The sequence below is a fragment of the Chelonus insularis genome, unplaced genomic scaffold, assembly GCF_013357705.1.
Source record: "Chelonus insularis isolate UGA/USDA-ARS -01 unplaced genomic scaffold, ASM1335770v1 contig_264_pilon, whole genome shotgun sequence".
NCBI lineage: Eukaryota > Metazoa > Arthropoda > Insecta > Hymenoptera > Braconidae > Chelonus > Chelonus insularis.
In genome coordinates this window covers 232,399-246,544 of record NW_023276454.1, presented here as the reverse complement: position 1 = coordinate 246,544, position 14,146 = coordinate 232,399, and the positions used below count along the sequence as shown (strand labels likewise).

The 14,146-nt window shown below is 29.7% G+C and overlaps 2 protein-coding genes and 1 long non-coding RNA gene across 6 annotated transcripts; 1 reads left to right on the top strand and 2 right to left on the bottom strand.

Annotated features, from left to right (window-relative positions):
* The first annotated feature begins 198 nt into the window (after positions 1-198).
* On the top strand, positions 199-2,758 carry LOC118065046 (SET and MYND domain-containing protein 4-like). Its single transcript, XM_035080078.1, has 4 exons — positions 199-326; positions 403-1,195; positions 1,284-1,908; positions 2,044-2,758. Exons 1-4 carry the CDS (start codon positions 310-312, stop codon positions 2,562-2,564), a joined length of 1,956 nt encoding a protein of 651 aa, XP_034935969.1. The 5' UTR covers positions 199-309; the 3' UTR covers positions 2,565-2,758.
* On the bottom strand, positions 1,864-2,874 carry LOC118065047 (uncharacterized). Its single transcript, XR_004690129.1, has 3 exons — positions 2,752-2,874; positions 2,226-2,343; positions 1,864-2,150 (listed from the first exon to the last, which is right to left on the bottom strand). It is a non-coding gene; the product is annotated as an uncharacterized lncRNA (long non-coding RNA).
* Positions 2,875-4,315: 1,441 nt separating this feature from the next.
* On the bottom strand, positions 4,316-13,466 carry LOC118065025 (probable G-protein coupled receptor CG31760). Of its 4 annotated transcripts, XM_035080040.1 has the most exons (17): positions 13,345-13,466; positions 12,859-12,938; positions 10,274-10,601; positions 9,925-10,125; positions 9,413-9,608; positions 8,736-8,976; positions 8,415-8,549; positions 7,661-7,823; positions 7,368-7,542; positions 7,158-7,290; positions 6,641-6,794; positions 6,224-6,548; positions 5,869-6,007; positions 5,654-5,759; positions 5,160-5,477; positions 4,720-4,956; positions 4,316-4,581 (listed from the first exon to the last, which is right to left on the bottom strand). In XM_035080040.1, exons 4-16 carry the CDS (start codon positions 10,111-10,113, stop codon positions 4,741-4,743), a joined length of 2,490 nt encoding a protein of 829 aa, XP_034935931.1. In that variant the 5' UTR covers positions 10,114-10,125; positions 10,274-10,601; positions 12,859-12,938; positions 13,345-13,466; the 3' UTR covers positions 4,316-4,581; positions 4,720-4,740. The 4 variants fall into 4 exon arrangements, with proteins under 4 accessions (XP_034935931.1, XP_034935930.1, XP_034935933.1 ...); XM_035080039.1 differs by lacking the exon at positions 12,859-12,938 and having other exon boundaries at positions 13,345-13,461; XM_035080042.1 differs by lacking the exon at positions 12,859-12,938 and having other exon boundaries at positions 8,736-8,973; positions 13,345-13,461.
* Between the last annotated feature and the right edge of the window lie 680 nt (positions 13,467-14,146).

The following is a 14,146-nucleotide window of genomic DNA, read 5'->3' as shown; positions in this document are numbered from 1 at the left end:
CAAGAGTCGATTGTCTTCCTAGATCAAAGCAAAAAGGTAATAAAGTAGAATTTATATAACTTTAGATGTTGAGGACAGTTGTATACATTAAATAGTCAATTTACTCTAAAGTTTTAATTAGCTTTTATTTGTCTTAAATGGATTTTTTTCAGTGTCTACGCATTCAAGATTGAAAAAGAGACAACAAGATACAAAACACGATGGAAACTTCGACATCTAATTTTAGTTTCTGTTTTTCGTCTCTAACGAACCGTTTGCGCCAAGCACAACGTCGTAAACCACCTTGATGATTGACTCCAGCTGGCCAGGATGGCTAATTCTAAAAGGCAAGTCCCTTTTATATCACATATTTAAAGTATAAAACAATAATTAACACTCATAAACTTCTAATTTCATTTTTAGAATAACAATTGGTCAATTTATCAACTCACTAAATCATTTAACAAACGATTCTGCTTTTATGAAAGAATTCAATCAACACTCAAGTGTTAGTGATAGACATGGGATGATTGAAATGATTATGCAGCGTCAAGAAACTTTGGATTTTAAAATAAAGATATTATTTAGTGAAAAAGACAACACAAAAGCACGAAAATTATTTGAAAATGCCAGGAAAACAAACGAAAAACTTGATAAAATAGCTTCTTTCATTTCTAAAATTAATCTGTTAAATGAAGCACTTTCAGCTGTGACTATAAACAGTGAATTGTTGATTGAGATTATTCTAGCCAGAGCCAAGCTTTGGTTGCATATGGAATTTTATACGAAGTGTAACAAAGACTGTGATTATGCAATAGAAACATTGAACAGTGAAGAATCTAAGAACTATCAGAACAAAGAAAAATACAAGACAGAATTTAATGAGCTAAAAATAAAGGCTTTAAAATTGATGTATAAAAGAAATGATAGAACAGTGAAAAACATTATTGAAAGTCCATTAAACATTCCTGAAGTGGATGGAAAAAGAAATAAAAAATTAACAAGCAGTAGTGATGCTGTAGCAATGGTGTACAGTCCTCTTAAAGGACGACATCTTGTTGCAACAAAAAATATTAAAGCTGGAAGTGTTTTAATAGTTGATGAACCTTTTGCATTTAGCACTGATCAACAAGCACTTTCAACTAATTGTCTCCACTGTCATCTTTCGCTTCGTCTAGACGAGCAAATACTGATTCCATGCATCAATTGTCAGACAGTTTGTATTACCTTTTTAATTTATTTCATTTAATATATTGTTTAAAAAATAATTAATATTTAAAAAACTCATAACAAATGGTTTTTAGGTCGCTTTCTGCTCCACTAAATGTCGTAAAGAAGCTTGGAATAATTATCATAAATATGAATGCTCTATTTTTGATAATTTCTTTGAAAAATCAAAAAGTGATCAAAGATCCCATCTTTTATTGGCCTACAGAGCAACTGTTGCTATTGCTGTTGATAAACAATCAGCTGCTCTGAATGAAGAATTTTTTAAATATCAAAAAAAACAAAGCCAAGAGAATGAATCCTTAATGTTTAATATAAATACAGATATTTATGATCCTTTGGATTATAAAACAGTTTATTCTTTGGAAACTCATTGTGATAAAGCCAGTGTGAAAATTAATTTTCTGCGATCAGTAAAAGCTGTCTTTCTAGCAAAATCTCTTAATTATGTTGTAACAGAAAATAAAGACCAGCAAGACGATAAAAAAATAATTGGAGAAGATGAAGTTTGTCTATTAGCAGTAGGAATGCTTCGTCATATGCAAGCTATCGATTGCAATGCTTATGAAATAGTAGAAAATATTCGAGATGAAGCAAGCAAAACATGGGAACCTCGGAATGTTGGTGGTGCAATTTACACTACTGTGAGTTTGGTAAATCATAGCTGTTATCCTAATGTAATACGACATTCTTATCCCCGAGGTTAGTAAAAATAATTTGATGATCAAAAAAATTATATTAATAATTACTAGTCAGTTAAAAATCATGTTAAAAATGTTTGAATCAGTTGAAATAAATAGCAAGTATTAAATAATATAAATATTTTTTTCTTCGTAGGAAAAGTAGTAGTTCGTGCCTTGAGATTTATTGAAAAAGGAACTGAAATCCTAGATTGCTATGGACCACACTTCATCACTGATGATTTTCCAACTCGGCAAAAATATCTACAAAACAAATATCACTTTACATGTGTATGTGATCCTTGTAAATTTAATTGGAAATTATCTATGTCCACTGACCCACAATTACGTTGTACAGCATGTGGATCACCAGTAAATTCAGTAAAACCACGATGTCAGTTACCCACGTGTTCTCGTAAAATCGACATCAGAAAACAGAATGACCAATTAACAAAATCTATAAAAAAACGAATGGCAGCTATTGGTAAAATGTATGACGGTTATTACTTGCAAGCATTACCATTACTTTTAGAGCATGCTAGTGTAATAGATAAAATTCTGATTGCTCCGAATATTGAATCCATTAAAACACAGCAATCGATTATTCAGTGTTATAATAGCATGGGAAATGTAAGTAAGCAATTTGTTAAAAGTATTACTCTAAAAAATGAAATGTAAAAGCAAATGTGTGATTATGATGATAAAGGCAATCTAAAAATCATAAAATATTGCAATAAACATAATAAAAATGAAATACATATATTAGGCTATTTTCTTATTTGTGCATAAAAAAAACTGATTAATTATTTATAATATGAAATAAAAATAAAGAAAAGACATAAAATAGATACAATTAATAACTTACGTGAAAGTTAAATCGTAAAACGTTCAGCAATTTGATTTTATTATTCAATAAAAATCTCGTAAACACTGAAATGTCAATATTTATTACTTGGAGTCTTTTGATGATAAAAATATGCTGAATGGCCATAGAAAAAGCGCGGGATTGTTAATTTTACCAGATGTTAGATTTATCATCAATTATTCGAAAATATTTGCTTTTTGCTTTGTATTTCATTAATCATATTCTTTTAAATATATAATCTATAAACCAAACATCATTTTAATAACCTAAATTTATTCATAAACTAATTATTATAAATCACAAAAGCACTATATGTGCAACCTTAACATTACTTTCTGATGACTGAAAGAATATTGCGTGCGCATCGCGTTTAATCGAATTAGCAAAAAAAAATATTGATCACGATTAATCGAACAATCCATCGATAGCGCGCCATTTGTTTATGTTTGAAGATTTTTGCCTTCAGTTGTAATCATTTTTTTTCCATTATTGTTAAATGATCTTAAAATAATAAATAAATTTTATTTATAGAAATGTTTGCATTAATCTCGTAACTATATAGTATAAAAAAATTAATTTTTATAAGGGAAATGATTTTATTGTCATTAAAATGCAAGTGAATAACGAATTATCACAACGATTCTTATAACTAAGGTATTATAGCTGCTAATTATAGCACAATGAATTTTTTGTTGTCGTATTAATTAATCAATAATCTAGACAGAACACAAGCATTATTAATTAATTATTTTATATATGATAATTTCTATACAACAATAGTAATAGTAATAAGTTCTGTCTATGATTTCAATTAATTTTGGAAGTGTCATATTTATTTATTTAAAAACAATTTGTATAAATGAAAATATTTTACTCAGATATACATTAATGAATAATTAATCACACATGTGTTTTTAACAACAAAGGGACACAATTTTCTGAAATTTTTTTTTAGATGAGGGTCTTATCATCTATGAATCATTATTATGCACATAAAATATTTTCTGAATCTATCTGATATATACTTTGAGCCACTGGCATTTCATTTAACATCAAGCAAGTTGTACTTTTGATTTTAGTACGAGTGAAAAAATTGACGTTCTCCTTCTCTTTATATATACTTTCTTTTCTGAATTAATGAATTAAATATAACAGAAGTTTACATGATAAGCCGCATTAATAGTTTTTTTTTTTTTTTTTAAGATGACTTTGAACATTCGAGGAAAGCTCTTACACGTTCTTCACTTTTAATAAGGCATTTACACAACAATTAATATTTACAATTTTTTATATTGCACTAAAAATAAAAATAATTGAAAAATGTGTGGCTACTTAAGAGAATTGCAAAAAAAAAAAAAAATTTCAATTGATTGCACTGTAAAAATATAATTCTTTGAATTGTATCTAAATGTTTCTTTAAAAAATCTTAATAAATCAATAACCATCATAAATATTTTAAAAATATCGTTATCCAAAAATCATTTTTACTTTCAATGCAAATTTCATAATAAATTTATTATTTCTTTTTTATTATTTTTTTTTTTTTTTAGGAATTGTAGCGTTTGTTTATTTTATTCTTTAGTATTTTGATTTTATAGTTTATGTTTCATTTATTGTAAAGTTTTAATGTTATATAAATAAGAAGTTGTGTGAATTATTGTATCATTATGATAAAAATATGGCATAGTTTTGTAATGCAAGCAAATGCTTGCAGGTCAGATGTACAAAACATTTTGTTGAAATGTTCAAAAAATGTAGAAAATAATTCTGTCTGTGTAAGTGATTTTGTTTCATCTCCTGTTTTATTTTTCTTTGTTGTCAAAGCCACACCTAAAAAACGTTTAACAATATTCTTTTAATAAAAGAACTTAATAAAAAACAATAAAAACATTAATACTTTTATAAAGATTATTTATTTAATTGTTTATTATAATAAATACTTTAATTATCAATAACATTACAACTTACTTCTTCACTATTGATCACTAGTCAAACACGTTCTCCTTCACTCGTACTTGCAGAAACTCCTTCACTTTTACTCGTGGTTTGTCTATTTGCTTCTTGATTTTCTCTTTCTCGTTCTCGCGCAGCTTTTCTTTCTCTTAAAAGTTCCATTCTTCGAGCACGATGTAAACTTCCTGACGGAAACGTCGAGTCTTCTACTGCTGCTGCAGCTGCTGCTGTAGCACCACGTTCAACAACGGTCTAAAAGAATGAATAAAGTATTTTAAAGATTTATATATTAAATTTATAAAATGTTATTTTATATTTTCATCACGTATAAAACATTACTTTACTTCCTTCAAAGCAACAACGTTATTTAAAAAGTGTCAGATAAAATTATATGATATACTTTGACTATTTTTATGATTAATTTAGAAAGTAATAGTACAAATAAATATATAGACCTTTAGGATAAAGCTAGCTGAGGAAGTTTTAGCATTTGGACTCTGAGCACCCCAATTGTGACCATGGGTGCTGAAATAACCGCCCATTTTTGGTTTAATATGACGATTATGCATCTCCATATGTACAATTTTCATGAATTCTATTTGTGCAGCAAGTTTTTGAATTTCTTCCTTGAGTTCTTCATTTTCCTGATACAAATCAGTTGTCTCTTCAGCAACAAGGCCACGTATACCATTGAGAGAAAAACTTGCTGTGATACCGCGTGCACGAGCACGGCTATCCCACTGGTCTCCTTGGCCTCGTAAAACTCGCAAGACCTAAATTTATCAACGTCCAAGTAATAAAAAATACATTCAACAATTTCAGTCACGCGAATTTTAAAATATCTAGCTTATGACTTACAACAATAGAAATGGAGTTTCTATATAAGAAGGGTCGTTATATTCAAACAACTAAGTGAACAATATAGTTTCAAGAGAAGTTTATAATTTACCTTAGGACCAAAAACCAAGAATACAGTGACTGAAGTTGATAATTGGGTCCGCAAAAAACCCAATGTATATTTCATATCTGGTCCAGCATGTGGAAATATAAAGAGACTGGGAAAAAAAAGTTTTTTATATTCACAGCAATACTATTATTAGTTTTCATCTTGACCAAATAGAGTATTAAAAAAGGAGTTGTTAAAGCAGATAATTATAGACTTACTGAATTGCAATCATCGTTGTATTTACAACTGCGATATTGTAAATAGCATAACTGATCAAACGAGCTTCATTAAAGAGACTCTCAGCATTCCTAACGTTGTAACAAACTCGAATACCCCAAGCAAGAAACAAAATTTCACCTGAAATATGATAAAATTAATATTTATAAGAATACAGAGTAAATCATATTAATTAAAAATAATTTATTCTATTGAATTTGATAATTGAAAGTCAATCATTATGAAGTTGTACTTCAGAATATTTTCAAGGAGCACTTATTTTTAATTGTCATTCAAATTTTCTGTTCTAGACCATTGCAATTATTTGAGAATAATATGAAAGTAAATGTCATTTACCAATGGCAAGGCTATGATCCCACCAATTATAATCACACTGATAAAACTCAAGGCCTTGGCTATCAGCAATGACGTGAGCGTCAGGTGGTGCACTAAGGGTCCAAGTACTTAAGTATATAAGCATAACCAGTAAAATAGGCACCATCCATTGAAGTAACTGCTTGTCGGTAAGCTTCACTTTATGAGCACTTTTAACGCGGTACGTTAATGAGACTCTCCAAGTTTTCATAAGTAAAGCCGTATATGAAATACAGAATCCAAGATGTCTTGTCCATTTAGTTGCAATACAAGAGTATAAATCTAGAACTGGAAATATCGCTGCCATCTAGAGTAATCAAAATAATGTTTTATTAGTTTTATTGATGAAAATGTTATTGGATTTGCCAAAAAAAATCATTTAAAAAAGTTGAACTTTACCTCAAGATACATTATAGCACATCCAAGAAGTGTAATGGACAAAAAAATTGGCGAAGCCACTTTAAATACTTTGAGCTTCCGGTGCTTATAAACGTAGAGTATGAGAAGGACGGCGCAAAAAGAGCAAAATATGGAGAATGTTAGCAAAGTAATTCTGAAATGAATATTTTAATTTATTTATTTAGCACGAAAATTATTAAAACTCTTCTTCTTTATTATAAATAATGAAAATTAACACCAAAAACAACATGATAAATTAAAAATTTTCTTCATGACATTTTATTCAGACAACTTTTTTCAATTTACTTTTAAAATATATTTTCATTTTTACTCTACAATTTTTCAGTGTAAATCATACAAGTTGGTGTGTTATTTTTTATTAAATCTATTTATTTGACTTTTTTAATGAATATTATCTCATCAACTATAAATGAAATAAAAGAATGTATAGTTTTTCTGATGGATGAAAAAAAAACCCTGCAATTATATTTTCATGGGTAAAAACTTTGCTATTTACCTGAATGGCCAATTGTATGCTGCTAAACAAGGTTCAGGACCCTTACAAGTAATACATCCAGGAGCACATCGAGTACATTTGAACATTTGATTATATAAATTACTTTTATTTAACTGCGATTCTTTCCACACAGCTATAAAACAGCAAAAAAAATATTAAATATATAGTAATGAAAAATATGTTTGAAAAAAAACTAATATATCTCTATACCTTCGACAAGTACACCATCAAAAGCTGCAGGCTCTTCACCAGTAGTAGTTCTAGTATCAAGACTGTAAAAACCATCCCGACATCTGCATACGTACGCACCTTTTACCCATCCGGGAGCTACAGTTGACATGCTGATCTCAGCATTTTTATGGCTTGATGGTCCTCTGTATTCGCACTATATCAAGAGAATAATTCATTAATTAACTACGACTCTTCACGGTATTTTCATAAGAATTTTAAATTCACTTATTTGTTTTATAAAATTTAATCTAATTATTGTTTGTCATGTTTACTTGCGTGGTATCGTCGTGGCACTTGTGGGAACCTCTAAATGATGCTATTTGATTATCTAGAAGCTTTTGATACTCTTCAGTGGGTTTCAAGGATGCTGGAGTATCACACTGGTTAACTTCTAATCCACTGATGTCGATATCTACACTCAGGAAATCTCGAACGCTGAAATAATTAATCCTTCTGATAATGAACACCAGCAATTTTAAATGAACCAGTTATTCAGTTCATTTGTGAAGCAAATTTACTAAATAAACAATCAAATAGTATGATTATTATTTCTATCAAGATGTTGAATAAAATGAAATTGTTTTTTACTTAATTGTCTCTTCAATGATGCTTCTACTTCTATTAAAAATTTTCTAATAAATTTAAATAATTTATTACAATTTCATAATAAAATTGTATTTTAAATTTTTGATAATATTAACTAAACGATCTTTAAGAAGTAATCAACAAATATAAACCTTTTTATTAAGAAATTTCTCCTAGAGTAAAATAAGAAAAACAGTTTTTCTGAACTACCTACATTCAAAATAAGACACTTTTGTACAAACTTTTAATCAATTCAGTTTGCAAAGCTATTATAAATTTTTCTCGCTCATCTTCGTCTTTTCCGTAAATCAATATCAAATTTTAAAACCAAAAAACTTGAAGATGCATGGTGAATACTTAGTATGTATTTGTGAAAAAAGTTGTGCATGACAAAAATCCAATATCAAGTAGAATAAGTCAATGAAAGGTGAAACTACTAACCCATTTTTAGAGTCAGACTGTCTCACGTAAACACTATACGACATAAGCCACTGTTGAGTCTTGCAAGATAAATATGGAAGAGTCCACCAACCCATGTAAGATTCAACTGGTGCCGATTGGATGAATTTTGGAGACCTGGAATTATTCAAATATCAAATAAGTTTTCTCAGCACATTTGGAAAAAACTTCTTTCATTTCATGAACATACATTGTTTTTTATTTAATTCAACAGTTTTTAATGAATTATGCAATAGGGTAAAGGAATAATATATGAAAAAATCTATAGATAGTATAAAATACTAAAAATAAGTGTAAAAGAACCTCAATTGGGAACTAGAGCCTTCAGCATTTTCGAACCAAGGGAGTTCTGGATGCGGTCGATATCCCACGCGCAGGGTGTCGCTCTCGAGTTTTATTGGCTCACCCACACTACCCGGAGTGCGTTTTAACCAGGTTTCCGTGATCACAATATCCGTTGAGGCATTCAGAACAACGACTCTCGTTGCTACTGCATTGTTAACTGAAGACAAGAGTGATTTTGCTACTGCTTCCAGGAGTCCTGCTGTAAATGCAATTATTTCGATTTTACATTTTTATTCCATTTAAAAACATACCTATTCTATCGTTAAAATAAATAACGGCTGTAAAAACAAGCTAAATGAGGTCTCACAGAGTCATTTTAATTTTCAGCAAAGAAAAAAAAAATCATACAATAAACTTTATAGACAATGAAGTCATGAAAATAATATTATGAACATAAACAAAAAAAAACTATTCTTTTTTTAATTTAATAAATAACTAAAATTAAAAGTAGAAATTTTTTACGATCTTTTTATGATGTTATGATAAGGAAGATTTATTTCTCTTAAGGGAGTAACATTATCAAATAAAAACTTTTTCATAACATGATGACCAAAGAAACTCCCTGATGGTTAAACTTGTACTTGTATTTAAAGTGCTTTATAAAAAATATAATATGAAAAAAATGAGAAACTTACGAGAATGACTATCTAATCCAATATTCCGTAACATCATAGCTGCCATATCAATCTTCTGTCTCGCAACATCAAAACGTCGTGGATCTAAAGCTGCGCCAGCAGGTAAAGATTTATAACCAGCAGTTGTTGCACAATCTTCGCCTAATGAGTTAGTTGATGCAGCTTCAATAATATCTAAAGCTTTTTCCACTTCCGACTAAAAAGAAGACATATTAAAAAATATGTTATATTAAATAATGAAACATCATAAGAATAAAGTAAAAAAGAGTTACAAAACTGTAAAGGAATGTTATGAATACAAAAATTTAATTAACGATACGAGTTGGAATGAAATTCCAACAGGTATACATATAGCAAGACAACTAGAACTTGAGCTTGAGATCAAAGGGAGAGAAAATGGGAATGAGAGTTTGCTAAATCGTTCTTCATATCACAGGATCCCTAGAGGGAATGAGAACTATCAACAGTAGAATTCATGATAGCTTGACAAATAACGAGCGTTCTCAATTTACCCTTCGAATGTCGAAAGGCCCGAGGCTCCCTCGAGAAATCGCCGTGTTAGTTGAAGGTGGTAAAGTGCTCCTAGATGAAGAACTTGCGGCTCCCATAGTGGCATGAACATATGTCATAACCGCAATGGTGGTCATCGTGGTTGTGGTGAGATGCAGGGCCGCAATGTGCCAACTCCTGCCGTTCTCCATCCCTCATATACTCTGAAATGTCATCAACAAATGAATATATATACAATTTACCAATTGATTTCCAGCAATCTCATCATGCTTTTCCTTGAAAAAAAAGAAAAAGCTTGGAAGAGCTTCAATTGTAATGAAAAAAAAAAATATATATATATCAAAGACCTACCTATATCTCCGTCTTTATTTCCTCACTTTATTCTTTCTATCTACTAGTATTGTGTCGTTCTGACGTTCAGTTACACTGAAAACCCCACCGCTGATGTACAAATATTAGTTCCCCACCGGGAATGAGTACTCCAACGGTTGCTTCTTGGAGCACCGTCCGACATGGTCTCATCTTTGACATAACTACCCCTTGATAACACCAAAGCCCTTAGGCAAAGGTAAAAAAACGCCTACGTTGTTCGTCAATGAGATCTTTTGATACTCCGATGACGTTTTTAACTATTTATATAGAAACATCTCTATTCATCATAAGTCATCAATCATCACTTCTGTGGAATAAAAAAGAAAAAAAAATAGTTAAGTCATTTTTATAATTAATTTTTGTAACAGTGATTTTTATGTTACTGAAATTGATTTATGTTGCAATATTATTTTTCATCATTTAAATCAATAACAAACATCATCAAATATTTCAGGTAGAAAGGAGATTAGTAGGGCATTCTTTAATGGAAAAGTACAAAATTGAACTGGTGATGATAAAAGATGCTGACTGAAAAGAATTCATATAAAGTTGTTTTCTGGATGAAAACTTTATCTGTTACTTTATAAAAGTAACATTTTTATCTTAGATGTGACAACATTGCAAAACTATTCATTTTTATAAAAATTATAGAACAATAAAATTTAACAGGGAGCATTTCTAACTATAAATAACCTATTTAACCTTTTAGCACGTACTTAAGTGATAAAGTGTTATTTCATACTATAAACAATAATTCTATCACATCTACTTTTATTAAATGAAATAAATTTGGTTCTTTCAGTGAAAATTGGATAAGCTACAGCATGATAACATACCAAGCAAAGTAACAATATACAATACAAGTGACAAAAAAAAGGTATAAAATGCAACGATATTATAGGTGATGACAATGATAGTATTGGAAATAGTGATCATGTTTTCAACGAAACTAGACAAATGTTGAACATTCTAATTGTAATCCTTTAAGCTTTTAATCCTCAAATTTGATAAATCCATTACTTTGCATGAATTATTGGACGTTGGATTTGAAAGATACATTATAAATTCTGATAAAAGCATACCTACAATATACAATTTTAAATTTAATCAATCAAGAAAGTATTCTATTCAATAATAAAACAATTATGTCGATTAATTAAAACTTAATAGAGTTGGAAATGTAGTAATTGGTGGGCTCACTCATGGAAGATTAAATATCAATTTAGAAGGTATTATATTTACAGGTACGTAATGATGATGGATCTAAAATTGCATGTATTAAATTTCATATTATTATACACCAGGAAATATTATGTGCTTACTAAGACTTTTTATATAATCAAATTATTTCAATAATTTAACCTCTCATGTTAACCTTTTTTTTTATCAATAACTTTTTAAAATCGTGCAGTGAAATACAGGTATTTATTACGAAAATAGAATTGCGTGGTATGAGTCCATAGTGTTTTATTTTTTCATTATTATACCTTGGATTTCTAAGAACATAAATAAAGTTATGTTGATGTACGTGTGGGTTATACACCAACTCTACTGAAGTGGATAATATACTTTGCAGTTAATATAGTTAACTGCTCCTGTTCTATTAAACTTTAGTGAACTCTACACCGGAAAAGTGTAAACTTTGTTTCTATTATTGTCCACGTGAATTTAGAGTCAAAAAGATATTGGTAGATATGATGATGGTACTCGTCATGAGAAGGATTAAATTTCAATTTCCATATTGAGCTGAAAAATACCAACCACCAGGTAGATTCGCAATATGAAGTGGGACTATCAAGTTGAGGATATCGGGAAAAGGTCTGCAATTTCATGAATCGCTTGTCAAAGACTGAAGGGATCTATGGATAAGAGGTGACCACATTATTGAATACCTGGATGCTTTGTATCAAGCTTTTACAATCCATAAATAGATATATTAGGTCGTGTAGACGGTGTTGATGATTATGAGAAAAAAAAAGTATTTGTTAAACTCTTTATGAACATAACAAATTATAAGAAACTTATAACTAAAGTTCAATAACTATTGAAATTCTTCAAGATTTGATCAAAGTTTCAACTAATTATGTTGATATCAAGAATTATTAAAGAAAATTCTATATGATGATTCATTAATATTTTCAGTGTTTTCAATTCCATACCATTCAATTGAAAATGATATAATGAAGTAAGTAAAAAGGACGGTAATTAATAATTTAACAGGTTATTTGCTTCTCATTATTACTAATCGATTGAGAATCGACAGGTGGATTTATCTATTCTTGAGTAAACTGTCAAATGAGAATAGAAAACATCTGAGATAAATTATAGTCATAATTAAAGCGTCACTTTCATAAGTTTTGTGATAATAAAGTGACAAAAAGACTCAAAAGCAATACAGAATGTTACTGAAAAGCACAAGTGGGTAGTTTTGATAGTAGGAAAAGGCAGAAAGATGTGATCCAGGAAATATGAGAAACTAGGGAGAATGTATAGGTCGATCGATGCAGCAACCAACAACCTGCGGCCTACGGGACTCTGCCAAGCTCTCTCACTAACTGTCTCACCCTCTTTGCCTCCAGTTGTTCTCACTGATACGCTCACGTACTTAAAAACGCACACCAAACTTGAATATCGATAAACAACCCTTTTGCAAAACCACAACAGACTATTTTATTTATAAACTAACAACTGTCTGATAATGAATATTTTATTCTTTCATGTTTTATTGTTTATCATTGTGTCTATAAATACATAAATTATTGTCAGCCTTTTGTAAACAACTGACACTATTAACAAACACAAGAAAAAATACGATATTATTTATTTATTCTTTCTACTTTTTTTTTAGAATAACTAGATTTTTTTGAAATTTAGTCATGTCACTATATCTAGCTTCCAGAAATGTATAATTGAAACTACCAAGTGTCTCACAAGATTATTCTTTTATTATAAGTAAATTAAAAAAATGTAAATTGATTAATAAAGATATAATTAAAAGTTTTTAAAACAAAGCCAAGTAGTTTGAATGATAAGAAAGAATAGAAACGTACTGCAATTACGTAGCAAAAAAGGCGCAAACTGACAACACTTAGTCAACCACTCGCAGTGGTTGATACTCCGAAACTACCCTTGCTCGAAGCACCTCGAGACTGCTCAAGCTTCAAAACTAGTTCGTCTCAGCTGCGCCGCGCCGATCTCCCATGAATGCTCAACACGTGTATGGCTGAATAACTCAGTGAGTGTGTGCGAGTTGTTCATGGCACTTGCGCTCATCGTCATCGACGGTTGTCGGTTAATCCGCTCGTCTTCAACGTTACCAGCACCATCTCACTAATGATCGATGTCATCGACAAATATTCAATGCGCAGTTAGCTGCAATTCTCAACACAAATCGATGTCAATTTATTGTCGATTATATTCTCCTTTTTTTCATCAAACATAAGTAATTTTATATTATGAAAAATAATGGATATAAAATAAATCAAAGTCGTTTTAGATTCACGATTCAATATATTAGCTATTACTTATATACAATATACATATATACTATAAAGAGTGGTTTTAAATTAGCTTGAATAATTTAATAAACTTCACCAATCTAGGATTCATACATCGTTAAAAAATCCAGTAATTACCATTGTGTTTTGTCTAACTTTTGTATTATTTTATTACTTCAATTAATCATACTCCATTCACAGCTGACTCAACAATCACTACCGACAAGAATAATTAAAAATTCAATTATTTAAGACACTTTAAAGATAGAATGATTAATTTAAGGATAAAAACATTGCGACTGATGTTCCTTGTTATCGACTTGGTCCGCCCTTCGAGTTCATGTCAAAATGTATA